This window comes from Hyperoodon ampullatus, assembly GCF_949752795.1.
Source record: "Hyperoodon ampullatus genome assembly, chromosome: 9".
NCBI classification, from domain to species: Eukaryota; Metazoa; Chordata; class Mammalia; order Artiodactyla; family Ziphiidae; genus Hyperoodon; species Hyperoodon ampullatus.
In genome coordinates this window covers 60,594,687-60,615,182 of record NC_136922.1, presented here as the reverse complement: position 1 = coordinate 60,615,182, position 20,496 = coordinate 60,594,687, and the positions used below count along the sequence as shown (strand labels likewise).

The 20,496-nt window shown below is 43.1% G+C and overlaps 1 protein-coding gene across 4 annotated transcripts in view; it reads left to right on the top strand.

Moving 5' to 3' along the window:
• JAZF1 (JAZF zinc finger 1) overlaps positions 1-20,496 on the top strand; it is a gene marked incomplete at both ends in the record, with an annotated part of 355,552 nt that overhangs the window by 175,425 nt on the left and 159,631 nt on the right. For all 4 annotated transcript variants that reach the window (XM_079711331.1, XM_079711330.1, XM_079711328.1 and 1 more), the window contains one exon: positions 19,507-19,579. Coding sequence is in view for 1 of the 4 variants with exons in the window: in XM_079711328.1 (XP_079567454.1) it covers positions 19,507-19,579 (73 nt within the window). The remainder of the gene's footprint in view (positions 1-19,506; positions 19,580-20,496) is intronic.

The following is a 20,496-nucleotide window of genomic DNA, read 5'->3' as shown; positions in this document are numbered from 1 at the left end:
ATATTTGTGGAGTGAAAGAATGAATGAGGTAAAAGCAAGCAGAGAACCCCCGGGCCGCGTTTAGGACTTTTATAGGCCCTTTGGGGATGGGTTGGATTTGACTTCCACGAGGTGGCGGGAACGAGATAATAGCACAGATAAAGACAGGGAGGAACCAACTAGGTACACGCTGTTGGTGTAGAAATCAAACCAGTGAGCTGTCAGTTTTACTTCTTCAACTCCCAAATGATGTCCCCTTGCCCCTCCCCATCCTTACTCACGTGGCCTGGGCAAGACCCAAGGAGGAGGTGTCGGGAGAAGGCTGGCCACCACACACATTGCTCTTGGTACTGGCATTCAAACAGCTGAGTGAAAATAGCCCTCCTCAGGAACACGTGGGCAGCCGTGAACGCCCCACCATTGCAGGGATTAGCTTCCAGTTTATGGGTCTTCTAGGCCTCTTAGCCCCTCTTTTCCTGCACTCCCATTCCAGCGGGTTCACCACCTGTTTTTAACTCCTTTGGAGGTTGGATGATGTAAGAAATCAGTATGTTAATCTCTGTGACTTCAGGAATCATCGCTGAGTTAGAGAGGCCCCGGGAGCAAGGGGAATGGGTGTTACCTCTGCCCAAATGCAGTCCAGTCTGAAGCAAAGAAGGGACGTAGGCAGTACCCATGTGGCTTGCTGTGAAGGCACAGGTGGCCCTCTGTCTGTCCCCGTGCCTTGAAATTCCACCTTTCAGTTCCCTCCTGTGGGCTCAGAGGCTCTTTTTTTTTTTGTCATTGTTAAAATGCCTCTGCTCTTCGGAAGAGTCACATCCTAAGGCCACTTGCAGCTAACACGTGAAGGGGTCTAGCTGGGTTTAAGGCTCCATGGGAATGTAAGTGTGATGAAACCTGGAAGGCCTCTGGTGGATGAGAAGGGAGAGGAGACCGGGAGCCTGGGGAGGAGGTGGGACCAAGTTCACGTCCTTCACAGTTTTCCTCCATGGACAGTCCTGAGATGGGGGAGGGTGTCCCCTCCATGGTAACAGAGCTAACAGTCCCAGGAGGCTCAGACAAAAAGGATCCGTGGCAACTCGTGGATGAGGGTGTGTTTCAGGCCTGCTTTCAGCATGGCATCCTTATGGAAACAAACACCAGTCTTTTGGGGGATCTGGGGGTGGAGATGTGTGTGTGTGTGTGTATAGTTTTCATAGTTTCAAATTTTGAAATATTTCACAAATATTTCAAGCATACAGAAAATGATGCGACAGACACCCACCAGTGTATCTACCATTTTGCTTTAACAGCTGTCTCAGAGTGTCAGTGTCCTAGTTTTTCTAAACAACCTCTTATTTTAGAATAGTTTGAGATTTACAGGAAAATTACAGACAGTACAGTTATATATTCCCACACCCAGTCTTCTCTCTTACGAACATCTCACATTAGCATAGTATACTTGTCCCAATTATGAACCAAACTGATAAGTAACTAAAGTTCATACTTTATTCTGATTTCCTTAGTTTTTACCTAATGTCCTTTTTTTCTGTTCCAGAATCCCATCTAAGATACCACATTACATTTGGCCATTATGTCATTTCCTAGAGCCATTATGTCCCTCTGGCTGTATGTAAATGTAAGGCTGTATAATTACTGTGTGGGTGAGTCCCCCATCTTCATGCCCCTCTCTTCCTGATAACAGAGGTCTTTTTCAGAAGCCACAGTTTCCTGTTTACTTCTGCTCCAGAAACTCCTCACAGATTAACTGTTTTACAGCCCCAAAGTATTCAGTTTTCTGACACCCAGATTTATCAGTGCTGGCTAGAATCCAGAGGACTGATAACTAGCTACGGAGAGAATAGCCCTGCCCAGGTCACTGTCAGGATTCCATCTGTGCCGCTGTTCAATGGCTCCTGTGATTGGAGGGCAGTGGGAAGGGTTGACAAGAATTCCTCCTTCCTGTTTCTGGGAACCAGTAACCAGTACACTCATGGGAAAACCTGGTGCACTGGGCATTTTCCTTATTCCTTACCTTTGTCTCTTAAGAAAGAAAGCTCTTAACTGAGAGCAGTTGAAGAAAGTGTGCATTTTTTTCCTAAGAAATTCTAGTACAGCGTCTATTTGGGTGGCTATTAGAAGCTTGGATTTTAAACCACTGTATTTTTACAGCTGTAGAATCTAGTGCTTGAGTTGATTTAACAAGCAGCCACGGGTTTGTTTTCTGTCCTAAGTCTGCCACTGGTGCTCTGGGAAAACTTGATCTTGGGCCTATTTCTAGGAAAGTGTTCTGTAATTTTTACTTACACGTTGATGCCGTCTATTGTTTTTGCTGGCCCCACCTTAATCCTGCGTGGTCATGAGCACGTGATAGATGATTCAGATACTTAAGCTGTGAAAATTGAAGGTTCCTGATGGAGTTGGGAGTCCAGAGGGGCGGTGTCCTCGGCCCTGGTGTGTGGCCAGCAATCCCTTCCTGTGACTTTCCCCACAGTATTACAGCCCTTGGCCACACAGTCAGAGATGCCTGCAGCTGTCACGTGTTCCTATGTGCCGCCTAATCTAAGATTACTAGGCAGCTTCAGTCGTTTACCGCAGTGGTTCTGGAAGCATTTGCATCAATCACCTGGGAACTTGTTAGAATTGCATCTTCTCAGGGGCGGGGCCCAACAGGCTTGAGCTGTAACAGGCCCTCCACCTGATTCGAATGCACATCCAGTTTGAAAAGCACTGTCAGTGTGTAACCCATGCTGACGCCCCTCCTATCTTTACCCCCACTTCTCCAGTCATTGAACAGCATTTTTTATTCATTCAATTAATATTCAGTGAGCTGGCACTGTGCTGGGTGCCAGAGTGGGGCTGGGTGCCGGGGGTGGGGGAATCAAGGGTGAGCCAGCCACAGTGCGTGTCCTCGGGGAGCTGGAATCAGCAGCCCTGGATGCATATCAGAATCACCTGAAGAGCTTTTCAAAATCCAGGTGACTTCACTTAGTGGATCTTTCATCCCAGATCAATTAAATTAGAATCACCCAGGTGTAAACTAGTTTATAAAGCCCCCCCCTACCGTGAGAAACTCTGGCCTGGTGGGAGAGAAGCCGGTCAGCAGTTCCAGAGCAATGTGGTGTGAAGTTGGGGGTGAGTGGAGGGTGCAGCGGGAGCAGACGGGAGGGTTACTTTACCCAGGCTGCGGTGGGGATAGTGAAGGAGGGGACGTATCTGCAAAGTTTTTCTCAAAGTTTTATTTAAAAGAAGGTAACAACATGGTTTAAATATGGATTCATGTGTGATTTCAGAACAAGTAGTAGAGGAGGATCTCAGGAGAGTTGCTTTCTCCTACAGTGCATGTAATTCATGCTCCCTGTGTGAGGCTTAACTCTCAATGGCACAGGGCAGTCGGGGCCGCACCCAGAGTGGACAGCCTGCCCTTTCATCTGTATGCCTTCCATGGAAACGCCTGTGCAGGCTTTGTCTTCTGGGCTGCTTAGACACCTAGAGCTCCCAGCCCGCTCCTAGCTGTTGCTAGAGAAGCAGCTCAGGAGTGTAACCCACACCCTTCACGGGTCTTCAGCGGCCATCCCATCAAAAACAAAATTTCTTCCCAAGGATTTTGATCGATCTTTCCATGCTTTCAGAGATTTTTTTTAAGAAGTAAAGATGTTTATATAATAAATAATTCCTTATTCACGAGTCTCTCCACTTTTGATTCAGAAGGTCAGGTGGGGAGATTTAATATGAAATATTAGCTGTCTTTGCCAGTTGCTGTCCCCTGTTACCATGCTGTAAGCCCGAAATAGAAGCAACCTGTTTTCAATGACAGATCAAAATTTAGTGCGATGTGGACGGTCCAGAATGAAGACTTTTTGACACAGTGAATGAAATACATACCAGTGCATTTCTGGTTGTGATTTAGCTGACCAAGTAGTTCAGTTATAATTATATTATTCTTACTCCTGGAGATCATTACTCTGAATGAAAAATGCTTCCGTGTCCAGACTATTAAGATGTGGATGGTGAACCTTATTTAAAACAAAATTTTTTTTTTCTTTCTGGACTGTTAAGCAGCTTTTTGAGCACGTGGAGGCTAGAATATGGTGGTTAGCATTTAAAATTAAATGAAAACTTGGAAATATTTTTTGGTGTAAAAAATAAACTCGACTCTAAATTATTGTATGCTGCCTTCTGGTCTCTTAAGCCCCTTATAATGTAATGGCGGGGGGACACGTCTAGTAAATATACAGTCGACGTAGATCTGAGGATATGACTGTTATAAAAGGGAATTGAAGAGCAGGGCTGTGGGGAACAGGCCGGTGAGGGTTTGTGTATCATCTATATGAGGGACATATCAATGCTCTTGGGGATTGAAATACCTTTTAATAGTAAGTGTAGGTTTAATCTGATCTCTGGATCACTGTGTTGTTTTCCATTGGCAGATATTTCTCTGGGTCCTGATTACTGAGGTGTTAGAAGAACTTTAAAACGTCCTCTCACCCTCAGGTTTAAAAGGCCAGGTGTTTATAAGGGACAAAGATGGTGTAAACATCTGGCAAACCGAATAGTGTTCTCATTAGGACACCTCCCTCCCTACCTTTCATATAAGAAGACAGAGTCTGATGTTTGTTGTGTTGAGAAACCCTTGAATGAATCAGCATTTTCAAGAGACTCAGTATGAAATGAATGCTGTCTCCACCTTATCACCTCCACCTTTTCATGCAATACAGTGATGAAATAATTCTGTTGAGCAATGCATTTTAGGACCCAAAAGTTTAAACCGAGACTTCACTAGGAGTCATTGGAGTAAATCTGAAATGTAAACTTTCAAGAGACTGTAATTGAATAGATTTAACCTATATTTATGGAACGGAGAAATCTCTAGGTGATTGTCTTTTTTTCTCTTCTCTAAGGACCTTTCTTAAAGTCTGCAGGTCTCTTGTCTGTTGACTTGATTGATGAATATTTTTGCCCACTGAAATTGGCCATTAATTATTTCCTTGAGTTGCAGCAATAATTATATCTTTCAAGTAAAATGTAATTAGCATAATAAGCAGACAACACCCTGCCAGGTGATGCAGGATCATTGGGGAGCTAGTTAGTCACCGCCAGAGGTAGCCGGGTTACCACGCGGTGGTAAACAGCAGTTGTCTGGAGCTGACTCCCAGCACTTATATTTAGAAAAAATAGACTAGGTCACTCCAGAGTGGGAATTTTGATGAAGTAGCTCTATAGCCACCATTGTTAGAAAATACTACCTCCTGGCATATACTTGTGATGTCACTTTGATAATGAAGAATCCTCTTACCTTTCACTCATTTACTGATCCTTTTAGTGATCAGAGTTACGTGCCAGCCTCCACGCTAAGTGCGGGGGACAAAGAGAAACCAGGTGCTGGCTTTGGAGAAGCTGAGTCTGCTGGGACATAAACACTTTAAAGCGTAATTCATCCTTTTAATAGAGGTGTGTACTAGGGTGAATTCTACGAAGTAGGTTCCTGGAGTGCTTTGGAGGGGAGGTACCCTTTGTAGTGGACTTTGGAGCATGAATCTGAGCATGGCTATGGGAAGTGGGGAGGAGGTGTTCCAAGTTGGGGAAACAGCCTGTGTTACAAAGGCTTATCAGCAGAATACCTCTCTCTCTTCACCCTCTGATTTCCTACTGGTGCTTCTCATTGGCTAAACCTGGCCAGAGAGTCTGGGTAAACTAGCTCGAGGCACAGAACAGGGCAGGGAAGGGCAGGCAGTGGACCTGAAGAGGCAGACAGGATCATCAGAACAAAAGCTATGGCATGTGAACGCGGTATGTGCAGAGGATGAGATGAAGTTAGGAATTGCATGAAGAGAACTAAGGAAGATGAGTTTGGAGCCAAATTGTAAAGGATCTTCTGTATTTTACCTGAGTCTTTTATCATATAAACAGTAGTCATGTGTGGGGTGGGCTTATTAATGCATGATATTATTGATTTGTAATTTAGCAAGATTCACATTTTAAAAAAATCACCATCTTGAGACTCATTAATGGGTCATAAAATCAATTAAATGGGCTAGCCCAACATTTAAAAAAATGAAATAATATGTGCATTGCATACAGTGAAGTTGAGTAATGTTCTGTGAACCCTCTGTGTATTTCTGTGGGGGAAGTGTACTGGTTACAATTTAAAATATGTATCATACCGTGGAAATGTTGGGAACACACTGAGCTAGGTCCTAGAGTGTGGAGGTGGATTGAAGGGGGAAGAGAGCGACAGGCAGCCTGGCTATGTCTAGTCAGCAAAGAGCATATCTATTGAAAAAGTATATGTTATCTCTGCATTCCTTCTTAAAGCCATTCCTTTTTTAATATCTTCGTGGTATTGAATCCATGTCTAGAGTATTAAGCCTCATCTCCAGTAAGCTGAGAAAATCCATCAGCCTCTCTGTCTTCCATTTTCCGAAACTCAACTGATAGTAATGTTTACCAAATCCCCAAAGTCTCCTGAACCTCTCTGAGGAATCCGATGTCTTGTGCTTACTTTGATAATGCCTGTTTTACTCAAGCATTATGGGGAGTTTTGCATTTGGTTTGAATGTGTGATAAAATCACTTCAGTGTGTTTTGGTTTATAAATCGAAAGACTTTTTCCTTTTAGCTATAAAGCAAGTTAATTGATCACACTGTTTTTAGTTAGTCAGAATGGCTTAATAAACTCAGCTGAAAACTAGCCAAAAAGTTTTCTGTCTCCACTGGCAAGACACATGACTCTTTGGAAGAGGAATTGGAGAGCTTTCTGATGAAGGTCCTTACTCTTTCAGGAGAAAAGTAACACCAGTGCATATGCATGTGCTCCCTAAGCTTCAGGGATGAAGGAAGATGAAGTCTAAGCTCTCTATACACATAACTCAGGTCACTATTTCAGTGTATAGCTTAATCTTTCTCTTCCCCACACAGTATTTGTTCAGGAGACTAACAAGTAGCTAATGTGGCTGCACTGGGCTGCTCCTGTCGGAGGGATAATAACTCCACGGCCACCTTAGGTTGGCAGCCGGAGGTGGGGCCTTAAAGTTTATACTGGAATCGCTCAGTTCAAAGGTGATTCTCATCTCAGGCTTGTGGGGTGGTGTGCACTATCATTATGGTCATTTCGTAGGTAAGGAAACTAACTTGCTTAAAGCTATAAGTTGGAACTAGTTAGAACGAGGACTAGAATCCATATCTTCTGGATCCAGATCTGGTGTTCTTTTAGATCACTCACCCAGAGGAGAAATTGACTAGGAGATGCAGATAAATAACTGTTTAAGCCTGTGTCCCAGGTTCTGGTTTTCATCAGAATTTGTCCATGTTTTTTGTCCCAGTGCTTCCAAAGCATTCCAGTGCTTTATCCATGAAGCAGTGTTTTAGTGAGAAAAAAATCAAGAACAGGCCAGTTGGCCATTTCGTTTGAGAGCATTGCTATGGAATAGTGTGGTAGAACTAGGTGGTGGTCAGGGTCAAATAGCTGCACTTGGAAGTCATACCTGGATCTGAGGTCTTATCTCCGAGCTGTGTGATCTGGACCTTTTCTGAGCCTTACATTTTCCTTAGAGAAAGGGATGGGGGAGGTACCTCCCCTGCAGGGTTTTCATGAGGATTGCACATAGAAAGCAGCTTATTCTGCATGGACTCCTAGTAGGCACTTAGTAATGGTAATTCTATTTTTGTTGTCAGTTATCATTGCTACTTAAAAACAGTTGATTGTTCACAAATGTGGTCTGACAACGTAAACAGTAAATGCTTTCAGACCTGACTACCTACAGTAATGATAACAGGTATGGTTTATTAAGTATTTCATGGATCAGCCACTACGCTCTGTATGGCTTGTCTCTTTTAATCCTCATAATAACCTCATAATGTGTAGGACCTGTGAATCACTGTCTTTTATATCAGAAAACTGAGACTGAGGCTGAGAAACTTGCTCAAGTCACAGAGTTAAGTAGCAGACCGTGCCCATGAATGTTATATTGCCTGTCTAAAGAAATTAAAGCCTTGGAGAGGGAAAAAAAAACCCCAGAAAGTCTAGAGTTGCTTCCCAGAAGTTCTTCCATAGAAGCCAAGAATGCCAGGAGCCATCTGCCAGGTGCTAGGGCCTTCCCAGACGCCCAAATTCACACCATCAGCGAGAGTGATCTGAGGACAGCCCAGCATGTGACCCTCCTCATTAGCAAGTAGAATGAGTGCACAACCCACACAGAATCGGGAGGAATAAATCCCCGAAAACTGCATAACCTTTGTGGCCCATGAGCCTGTTCATGGCTGCTGTCTGGGCACGGAGATGCCATGAGGCATCCCAGAGCCCGCCAGGCAGAGCTTTGCATATCAGCCCTCCGCCCCAGCGAACTGTAACTGATTTGTGCCCTTGTGTTTGATGACTCTTAGGCAGAACAGTCAGGTCACTCCACTTCCAGATGTTCAGCTATTTCTTTTTTCTTTTTAAAGCAATGATTCTGCCTCCCTGGGAGGCGAGAAGTAATGAGGGTGATTCCTTTTGCCAAATCCTTAACTGGCTTCCAGAATGCAAAATGAATATGCTTGGTTATGACCTGATTTCTAAGTGAGGTGAATAATAACAGCAAGGAAAACCACACTGGTTGGGGCCAATCTGAATGACAGAAAATTCTGAGCCGTGGAAGACTTCGAGGGATGCAGTCTTACCATTTTAGGGACATACTGTGAAGAAAATCGGTGACCAAAAGGAAAAGGTTGGCGGGGGGACATGTCCCAGTAAGAGGTCTTTGTCAGAGCACACTTATTGAGTGGATGAAAATTGCGCACTGAAATTCAAGGGTCGCTGGTATTTGGTTGTTTGTGATTTGCTTTTAGAGATACATGAAGACACTAATAGTCTACATAATCATTAAGCTTAGCACTTTCTCTATAGAAAGCAAAAAGCTGGGGCGGGGGATGGGGGTGGTGAAGACCTGAGCCTCAAGTGAAGTCTGAATTCAGAGGTTTTACTAGATGTTGGATTTATTTATAAAGCTTTTAAATTACTTTCAGTAAATCATTTCCGGTTTTACAATTGTCTTTTTAGCTTGGGGAAAAATGCAAACTGGTTTAATGACTTTCTGAACCAGATCTTCATCCCTCTTCTGATTGCATGTTAGAGTCTTTGGAGATGGGTCTTAGGCCTCAGAATTTTTTACAGCTACCCAGGTGATACTAGTGAGCAGTTCTGGTTGAGAAGCACTGGTCTCTAGGTATTTGGCGGCATAGAAATGACTGAAACCAAATGAGACAAACTTGCTTATAGGACCCATTGGCCTCACGTCTTCGAACTCAGAACACGGGTTTCTTCTCTGCTTGGAAAGACCTGTTCCAAGTGGCTTACCTCTGTGTCTGTTCCTGCCATTTCTTTAAGTCCTTCCAAGTACTTAAATCACAAAACATATGCAAGCAGGGAGTGATATCTACACTTTGGCAGAAAATCAGATATTTTTTACACCAGATCATTTTTATTACAGATCATTGTAAGTCAGATCCTCCAGAGTCTGGACTACTTGAGAACTGGGACCTTTGGAGGATGGGGGGAGGGGCCTTCAGTGCCTAGCACACAGTACTTGACATATGTTTGGCCTCCTGTATGTTAGTTATTTTAATCTTGATTTTGTGTTGTCCTAATTGGGGCTTACTTCCTTATCCACTTTTTCTTCTCTAGAATCCAAGCTTGCTCTAAATTTATATTTTGGTCAAGGGGTAGCAAAGGAAATTTCTTTAGGTGAAGATGGGAGAGATGTCACACTGCATGGAGGTTTCAGGTGAATGCAATCCATGGTGTCAGAGCTGCCCTTTAAAGAAGAAAAAAAATTTGGCAAGTGGGGGTGGAATGGGTTACAGGGGAAAAAAAGAGGAACAAATGGGAACAGATCTGCATTAATAAATATTCAGACTGAGTCCCATTCTTATGTCAGTGTTGTAGGTGGTGTTATTACATGTAGTACTGGGTGATGGAAGTTGTGCACACTCTCATTTTTCACTTTAATTGCTTGCCTGAAAAGATCCTGACAGCTTCAAAGGTTACTGCTGGTTGCATTGTTCATAACTCAGAAGTAATATGCATGTGCAATTTGCTTCATTATTGCCTGTTAATAACCAATTCTAGAGAAAGTCCTAAAGCCACCAAAGGAGCCATAATTTGACATGATGGTTTCCTCCTCCTCTTTCTCCCATTCTTTAATTATCCCAGGTTAAGAGTGCTCCACAGTGGTGATGTGGGTGTGATTTTACTCTTATTTTCTTTCCATGAGCTGGCATATTAAATTGTTAAAGAGAATTTTTTAAGAATCTAAAAAAACAAAGCAAGACATCAGATTAGAACTTTGAGTCCAACAAAATAAACCAGCATTCCAGTTGTTTCATGTTTCTGTTAAGATCTGGTTTGGTTTCATGTAGCTGAAAAACCCTACATAGCACGTGCCTTATTTCTTTAAGTCTGGAGGTGGTCAGTCTCAGAGTGGTGTGGGTCTTCATGGGATCAGGGCTTCAGGCTCCTATTGTGTTGCTCAGCCATGTATGACTTCTGTAGATTATATCATATCCAAAGTAGATACAGGAGGGAAAAATAACCACAAGCAAAGGCACATGACTTTAAAGAGGCTTCCCAGAAGCCTTACATCCTATTGGCCAGGCCTTAGTCACAGGGCTACCCCTGGCTCAAGGAATGCTGGGAAATGTAGTCTTTATACCAGACAGCCATATTCCTAAGCATTACGGAGGAAGAAGGGGAAAATGACTACCGGATGGTAGCCAGCAATCTCACTACATTATGTGAATGATGAGTTCTTAGATCATCTATGCATCATTATGCCACTGACTATAAAATGGAGATAATCCACAACAGTACAGAGTTTGATTTCAAAACATTCTACGGGCTAAAGAACCAACTAGTAGCTACACCTAACACATTGCTTATTTAATCCTCATTTCAGCACTCACGCAAAAGTACTATCCTTATCAGAATTTTACAGATGAAAAAAAACCTAAGACTTAAAGAAGTTATACAGCTTGTATTGAACAGAGGCAGTTTGACTGCTGTGGAGTTGCATCATAATCCTTAGCATCACCAAGAAGTGGGAGCAGGGATTCCAAAGGGAGGGTGATTACAGTAGTGAGCCTTAGAGTCTTGGGTACCAAATCAGTTAAAACACTGAACTCGGGGTCCATTTTGACTCAGTTCTCTTTTTGTCCCAATCTTTTATATTCACTCCCTTGTGAAATTTGCCAGTTACTTGGTTTCAAATGCAGTACAACCCCTGGCTTTTCTTTATCCCTGCTGGGATTTTATTAGGCCCACTAGGTCCTCAGTGAGTACTTCCTAATAAATTGGCTGAGTTATATGATAACCAAGTTTTGACTCAGAGTGGTCAGGTTTTTGCTGTATCGTCGTTTTGTTTTGCGGGACATGGTCTGCTTCCAGTGCCTGCTGGAACGTGGCATTATGGTAGGAATCTACAGCACTGCAGTCCCTATCAGCGTCCTGAGTCCTTTATCTCTTCTTCCTGTGAGTATTCTTGGTTCTGCAAAATGTCTTACCACACATCAGAAGCAGACCTCCTTTTCTTGCCTGTCAAACCCTTTTCACTTTCTAGTTTCTTCCTTACTTTTGGTAATGAGGCCCTCAGATCTGTAACACAAGAAAAAATGTGTATTTCCATTTCTACTTTCACCAAATCTTATATTTCTTTATTCCAGCTTTTCCCCCCCATTCTCCACACCACCACCAGTTATTTTTCTAAAACATGGACCGTATCAGTTTACTCCTTCTGAGGCTCTCCATTGTTCATGGAATTAAGTCCAAACTCTTGGAGAACATTTCAAGCCTTCCAGGACGTGGGCCTGATCTGTATCGTGAGACTCTTTGTGCAGAGTTCCAGCCACACTGGCTTTCTTGCCCCTGTCTCTGCTAATGCTCAGACCGTTTTCTATTCTGATTCACCTTTTCTGACTAGAGATGTAGTTCAAGGCTCATGTAAAATTTCCTTTCAAGAAGTTTCTCTGATTCGCCCAGAGAATCCTGTTTTGTTTCTACAGCAGCTAGTGTAGTCCTCTAGGTTGGCACAGATCAGTCTGTCTTGGATTATTGTTAACCATGAATTGTGTTGTCTTTCTTGCTCAGTTGTGAATCTACTGACTTAGAATTTCCCTTTTGCAACTAGGGCATGACAAGAGTGCAGTATGTCCTTCTTGAAATGAACTCAGTATCTTTGTCTCCATGAAGAAAGTCCTAGCTCTTATAAGTCCAAACAATGTCTTGTATCTTCTGTAGCCTCCTAACCAGCCGTTTGATTTAGACCATGGAAAATAACAGAGATTATCATCTAGAAGCAATAGCTCCATCCTCATAATATTCATAGAGCTCTAACACTGGGTTTCTCAACATCTGCATCATTGACATCTTCAGCCAAGTAATTCTTTTGTGGGGGCTGGGGGGTGCTGTCCTGTGTGTGCACTGTAGGATGTGTAGCAGCATCCCTGGCCTCTACCCACTAGATGCCAGTAGCATCCTCACCCCAGTTGTTTCTAGATATTGGCAAACATCCTGATGGGCTGGGGGTGGGGGGCAAAATCGCCCACAGTTCAGAGCAACTGCTTTAAAGTATCTCTGTAAATATTTTATAACTAATGAATATCGGCTCTGCAGCCCCCATTTCCATGGTACCCACAGACTTCTCACCTGTGCTTTCTGCTTCAAACTTCATGCCATTTTCAGATCCCTAACCTCACCTATGAACCACTGCCTATGCCTAAGTCCCTTCCTTCAAAACCCAACTCAGTTCCTATTAGTCAGTAAATCCTTCCCAGATTAGCCCTTTCTGCCCCTCTCTCTCGTTATTCTGAATTTTGCATCATTTTCTATCCTTCTGCACATCTGTGCTTACTGGTATATATTTTTCTTATAAGTGTCTCTCTGTACTGGCAGTCACTTACACTTGGGTCTGTTTTCCTCTCCTGTCCATCTGACTCTCCTAGTTGAATAGTCTGAGCTGAATGCTTATCTTTATGTCTTTTGTGTTATGCATGCCCAGGGCATTCATTTATTTGTTCAGCATATGTTCACTGATTATTTATGAAACACTGGACTTAGGGTTTGTGGCTTCTAAAATCTGGTCCCTTGAGGAGCTTCCATTTTGGTGGGGTGTTAAGACAGATTGGCAAATGTGTAGCATAACACATGGTAGAGGTAGTGCGTAGGCCAGCTCCTTGGAAGATGGGTAGAATTTCCTTGGGCAAACAATTTTAGGCAGAAGGAGTTGAAGGTCTCTTTTCATGAACAGCCATTGCCCTTCCATCCTTGCAGAGAGGACTTCGAGAGCCTCATTTTCCCTGCCTTCTCTTTTGTCACTTACCTTCACCCACCAGCAGCTCTCTTTTCTTCCAGATACGTGCTTTTAGGCTCTTCCCATGGGCAGCAGTGACATAGAAGCTCCTTTACGGTCTTTTTTTTTTTTTTGTACGCGGGCCTCTCACTGTTGTGGCCTCTCCCGTTGCGGAGCACGGGCTCCGGACGCGCAGGCTCGGCGGCCATGGCCCACGGGCCCAGCCGCCCAGCAGCATGTGGGATCTTCCCGGATCGGGGCACGAACCCGTGTCCCCTGCATTGGCAGGCGGACTCTCAACCACTGCGCCACCAGGGAAGCCCCTTTACGGTCTTTTGTATCACATGCTACTTGGATCCATCATCAGGTTCATTTCTGGGGAAAGCAGACACGTCCATTTGTGTGTACATGCACACATGCCTGTAAGATCAAATGGGACGCTAAGTTTTGGCCTTATTCCTGTTTGGAAGAATTTTATTGTTGTGTAACCCCAGCACCCCAGTCTTCAGAGTCGCTATATACAGATGTACAGGTTGTGCACTGCACAAGCATACCTGGCAGCCACGATGGACTCTGGCAGTCTCTCTTGTCCCAGGTAACAAGGTAGAGAATTTGGCTGAAGAGTGTGGACTGAGAGTGTCATACATATAAGGCTACACACCTTATACTTGGAGGAAAATAGCTACCACTCTCAAGCAGTCATCAATGACCCTAGGAGTTTGATGGGTTGGTGAAGAGTTAGAAAGCATCCTGGTCAGAACTGTCTATTTCTAATAACTTTAACCCTCTGGTCATGCTGGAAACTGAAAAGGCTGCAGTATGCTGTGTTTGTTTATAAATCAGCCTACTAGAGCATTGTCCAAACGGTTCTTGGTTGAATAACGTTTATTCATTCACTTGTGGAGGAAAACTCAGGCTGCAAATGGGAACATAAATGCTTTTCTAATAGATGGCGTTATTGTACTGCACAATGTCCCCGACTTTTAGATATTTAACTCATAAAGTTTACAGCAACACTTAACTGCATCTGGATTTCACATTGAATTTGGAAAGGCAAGAATCTCACTGTAATTTGCACTGACGGCCCTGTAATGGAAATTATGGCTTGGGAAAAGTTTCAAATGACGTGTCTATAAACGAAGGAAAAGTTGATCCATTCAAAGGCCAGTTATGTGCAATTGTAGGATTTTTTATTTTTATTTTTGAAAGCACCATTGCCAGCAAGAAATATTTATTTCAGCAGCTGAAGTAAACTAACTGTGAATTAAAAGTTGTCGGTTCATCAAAACTCAGTCCTAAAAGTGGAGTGAAAGTTGCAACAGAACTTTGCTGGGCTTTTAAGAAAGCTATAAAGATTGTATGGAGGCCAGTGTTGCAACTGGTTGGTAGCAATGAGTTGACTTCAGAGGATGAGCATTAAATGGTCAAAATGCTGGCCTAATGGGACTCAGGACTCAGGGCTTCTGGTCCTAGCCCTGCTGTTAACTGGGTTTGTGTAAATAGGCATGTCACTTAACTTTCCAAGCCTCAGTTTGTCTGTTCCTTTGCTCCTGTCTCCCACCATTTATTTGTTTTGGTATATCTTCCATTCACGTTCAAGACTTTCCCTCAAATGTCTAATGATCACTCCTTGACTGTTCTTGGCTCCTATTTAAGACACTGAGGCAATAAAAACCTGATGGGAGGCTCTGAATAGAGGCATGGATGGAGCTCGTTGACCATAGACTTATCTGTAGGGAAATCACTTAATCAAGGAATTGCCAGATGTCGGCATCTGGTGATCTCGTCTCTGCACCCACTTAGCTTAATCAGAGAGGAATCCTCCCGCCAGTGTTCTTGGGACCAGTGAAGTAGGTATATTTCCACTTTAATCCCCTTGCTTTCAGCCCTGTGTTCTCCCCACTCCCCCTCTATCTCCGCTGTGCTAGGTTTCCTGGTTCAGTGTCTCTAGATAATCAACCTTTTAAACAATTCTCCTGTTTTCAGCCCTGAACCTTCCCTTCCTTGCCTTTTGCAACACCTGGCACCTCCAAGTCCAGGGCCTCTCGGGGCTAGAAGCATGGGCCAGGAGGGGAACCCAGTGGGTTCCCCTCCTGGCCCATGCATCTCCCCTGCTGCAGGCACTTGAGACTATAGCTTCCTCTACTCTCTGAGTCACTTGTCACTCCTGTATGAGTTTTCCATCTTCCAAAACACTGGTGCAAACCCCTTGTCTGCTGATGTTTCCCCTTTTTTTCTATCCCTGGAGAAGTTTTAATTCCTTTATTTCTTCCTTTAGTGGGGCCTTGGATGGTGAAGGAAAAAAACGCCTTTGATCAATCTGCCATTTTTGACCCAAAATCTTCCATTTTCTCATCATAAAATTAGTGTATCCATTTAATAATGATGATGCGTCTCCTACATGCCTGCCCCTGAGCTGAGTGCTGGAGAGAGGAAAGAAATTGAGATGGTTCATCTCTGAGAAATGTGGGAAGGGGAAAGGATGTGCCCAGCTTCTGCCTCTATGGTGACACAAGTGCAGGGACAGTGCTGGGGATGAGGTGATGCAGAGAAAGGAGGAGGGATGCACGTGCTCAGCCAGGGATATTGTGGAAGGCTCTGCTGAATAAACTAAAACTCTGTGATTTTGTGAGTTCAGCTGTTGGGGGGAAGACTGAGAACAGACTGTGTCCATTAATTATTACCAAGTGAGTCCACAGAAAAGTGGTGTTTCCATCCCAGACCTTCAGTATCCCTCATCTGGCTGGGTGGGCCTTTGCCTCTCCAGGATCTTCTGGGGCTGCCTTCCCACTCACGTCATCTCAGGCCTCCCACTGTTGCCCTCCACATGGAGCAAAGAGCCCAGCATTTGGAGGATATAGAATTTGAAGAAGGCCTTCTTGGGCAGGGGCGGCGTGATATCCTGTCTCCCCCTCACTGCTGCCTCCCAGCCTGCAAATAGCTCATTGCTGATAGAGGCCTCGTTAGTCTTGTTGAGAGGTAGTATGGCTGGTTTCTGACATTCTTAAATTGGAAATAAATACAGGCATATAAATCCCAGCAATGTAGCAATGTAGCTGAAGCACTGCCAAAGCCCATGAGCTCCTCAGTTAGCTTCTGTTAATCCAGCAAACAACCTTGATAGAGTTTTCCTGGAAGCTTGAAGATAGCGCTACAAAAGACTCAACATAGGTCCCAAATCCAGGCACTTGGTGGACATTGGTTCCCAACACCAGAGACAGCAGAGCTGATGAACACAGGCCTCCCTGAATGAACAAGGTGTGCTGTTTGCCCTCCTTTCATCACGTTTAACTCTAGTTCCTATCCAGAAGGGTCTGAAGACTGTCCTTTCCTTATTTCTGCCGTTTGCCTGGCTTTTCTCTTAACTACTTGAGAAGTCATGGGAAATGGTGCTACGACATTGAGCCTTTTGCCATTTAATTGACTCTATAAAACCACAGGGCAGTAGGACCAGATGAGCTACAGCAAGCTTCCACTTTGTGTCTCGTCCTTACTGTAGAACTGTGTGTTCAAGCTATTACCCTGAACTAGGAATGGTAGAAGAAGCACATTGCTGTCTACTGTGGAGGGTGCTATGTTTTAGAAACTTTGAAGTTGATAGGTTTTTATTGCTTGGGTATCTTAAAATACATTTTCATATTTGAATTCCTTTATCTTCAGTCAGCTTGAAATCTGTGAGTGTGCAAGGGGTGATATGAGACAGAAAACAGTCAACTCTTAGTGGGTTTTTTGGCTGTGCCCTGCCCTGCTGAGAAATTTTGGGTTCATCTTCCTGTCCCTTCCTTGTGATATAAGAGTGGTAGAGCGTTGCTGTATGGGGCTGTAGGTAGCCGCAGTATGGGATGCTTTACTTTCTTGCCAGTTGCCAGTTTAAGGAACATCGTGTGGCCATGAAAAATTCAAGCGTTTCTATCCCACAGACCATTTACTGAGATGGGTTTTATCTCTGGGCAACGGTAACCAACGTGCCAGGTTCACCTTTTGATCAGTGCCATAAACAAGCCAGAGGAGTATCTGGGAGATTGTGCACTATGGCCACTGCACTTCATATCACATTTCTTATTGTAGCGACTTGTGCAAAAACTGTCTCGGTGGTGTGGCACGTGGCTTAAAGAAGCTCTTCTTGTTGTAGTCGGTAATTTCCAATGGACAGTGTTACTCTCTCCAGTTCATTCTGCTAATGACATTCCATCTTCATGAGGAGGGCGTCATCGTCCTGCTGTGAACACCTGAGGCCCTTGTCACTCCAGTCCTCTCCTGTAGAGAGTTTTTAGCATCAGACAGTTACTTTTTGGTCAGGGAGGGAGAAATAATGAAGGCGGCTATTATACTTTTACTGAATGTGAAGTGTTCCACAGTGTAATTAAATCCATAAAATGGTGAGTCATGATCATTGCATGCCAGTCAGCCAGGAAGCGGGTGACGGAGCTGATGTCTATTCACAACCAGCCCCTGATGCTTTTCCTCTGGTAGCACTTGTGCAGGCTTCTCCTGATTTGTGGGCACAAAGTACCTAATTTCGTTTTGAGAACACGAAGCTTTCATGGATGCTCTAAAGGTTGCCCAAGGAAACATTTAATCTGAAAGAGATGTCTCAGGCCTGGTGGACATGTGTCTGGAAGTTCTACTTTCTTGTCGGTTACCGGGGTCTGCATTCTAGAAAAACAGGAGAATCCTGCCTGAGGTGCTCCCAGATGGTTTTGTTGTTGTTATGGAAAGGCATTTGGAAGCTTCTGGAAGTCCATTTCACCACTCATAATTTGAGGGTTTGTGAGCAGAAATCTAGCCTAGGTTATGGAAGATGGTGGAACAAAGAAAACAGTGTTTCCATAGGCCAGGGATCTATCAATACAAACAGCCTCAGGTGCATATGTAATCATCATAGGAGGCAGAGGAAATGCTGAGTTACTGATCTGTTCTCACTTGCGCTGCTGAAACCTCGAGACCCAATTTGATGGAGCCATTCAGAGAACCTTTGTCTCTTGTTTCAGAATTTGGCTTTCATGGCTTGCGATGGCAACGACCCAGGAAGCAGGATTTCTGAATAGTGTGTCCCTGAAACTCTTGGCATAGGAAAAATAATAAAGTGAGCATGAGATTTTAACTATAACACCAATAAAAAAATCGCCACTGCTGTCCAGTTTTAGTCTGGGAGTGGAAAGCATTGTAAATTGATTTTGATGCTGTCATTTTTGCCACCTGTGCTCTATGCCACTGTGTCTGCACCCCCTACCCCCATCACCTGTTAACGCATATTGGAGTTAGCATGTGTATCTTACATCCACCATGGGCAGTAAACACTTCCTGTACCAAGGTGCTTGAAACAATATCTGTCATTACATCAAAGAAGGTGTTATTGCCAAGTGCAGCTGGAAGAGTTCTAATAATGAGATGGTTTTAAATGAGGTTGTAATGAAATCTGTGTGAAATGTCTGAACCTTTTTCTAAGAAAACAAAAATGTGTTCACATTTCTTTATAGTCTTACTATAGAAACATTGTTTTTGCATTTACTTAGCACAATCATTTCTCTACATGAGAAGTTTGAATATATTTCTAGTTGTTAAAAGTGCATTTTTGGCGCTGTGTTGGAGAAGCACTGTTAGGGAAGTTTGCTCTGGTGTTGAATTCTCTCTCTTCAAGGGGGAAAAAAAACCCTCTGATGAATGTGGTGTTTGTGGTTTCTGAACCAGCATGAGAATTTCTGATTGAGAGTCTAGAAAAGTTATAATAAACATACAGTTAAGAAGGAGAAGAGTTGCCCTCTAGAATGTGAATCCAAACCCAGAAAAGTATGCAGTGAATAAGAACAATACTCAGTAGATTTTCAGATTGATGGAGCTTTCCAATGGCAACTAATTTGTTCCAGCATTGAAGTGAGCATAATTAACAGAGCCTTTCTTTCTTAGGCCGATTAACCACCAAAAACCATGCCAACGTTGTAACTGTAAGCAGTGAAAACCAATATTTATGAGAGGGATTGTGTAAGAGTTTGTGTGACAGATGGACATTTTATCACTGTTGATGTTTGGAATTCTCTTGAAAAGTAATGCAATATCTTGTTATTTATGAATGAATGAACAAATGATTGTGCTTTGCTGACTGAGTTTTCTTTAAAAAGCGGTCTACTAAATTAATCTTTTTCTCCATTTAGCCTCTGTTACTTTAGGTTAGGTAGCCACATATATTCTGATGTGAAAGCTGAAAAATCATAATTGTGTTTTTATTTCAGATACGGATCCACGTGTTTTAGAAAAACAAGAATTACAGCAGCCAACCTATGTTGCCCTCAGTTACATTAATAGGTAAGCCATTTTCAGAATTTATAGCAACCTCATGTCTGCCACATGTTTATTTTTTAAATGTATCTTTTTAACGGGGTAGGAAAAATGTTTTCAGTCTTCAGTTATTTACAGGAGATTATTTAAAATCAACTTCTATATGAAATTTTCTTGTTTCTCTGATGGGGAGAGGCAGGTTGTAGTTCTCTGTTCGTATGGCCGAAACATGACTGATTTATAAGCTCATTCTGGAAGTAGTTTGCGTGCAGAGTTAGAATATACTCTTTTGACTTCATAGGGCAGTTTGGAGATTAATGGATTTATGTTTGAGTGAAACTTTTAAACCCTGGGGTGAAGAGGTGCTTTATGAATTCAGAACATTGTTGGAATATCAGAATATATCAGGATATAACAAACTGAAATAATTTAATATCAAAGTTACTTAGTAGCAGTTCACCTTTTAGTAAAAACATTCTCAACTGACCCATTTGTGTTGAGTTACACCAGTTTTTCCTGAAACTGAACACTGTGAGCATGACCTTAGAGAACAGTTTAGAACTTAATATATCGGGTCTAAAAGAGGACTTGTTGTTTCATCCAACTTAAATAATTAAGGAGACAGGGATTTTTGAAGAGAACCTGAAATCAACTGATGTTAGGAAAACACCCGCCCCCACCAAGAGAAAAAGACAAAGGAAAAGCAAAACTAGTTTTTAATGGGAATGAAAAATTCTCGGCTCGTAATTCAGTGCTTGAATTTCTATTGACTGTCTCCTTTTTATATGAGGCAAAGAGTGTTTCTGGTTTCTTGGTACCAGAGCTGAGGTTCAGGATCTGAGGTGGAAAGCTGGGAATGAATTATCTGTACTGTTTTATTTTAATGCCTTTTCAGAAAATTTACTTAACTCTTGTCTAGAGAAGGCTTTGAATTGGAGTCACTG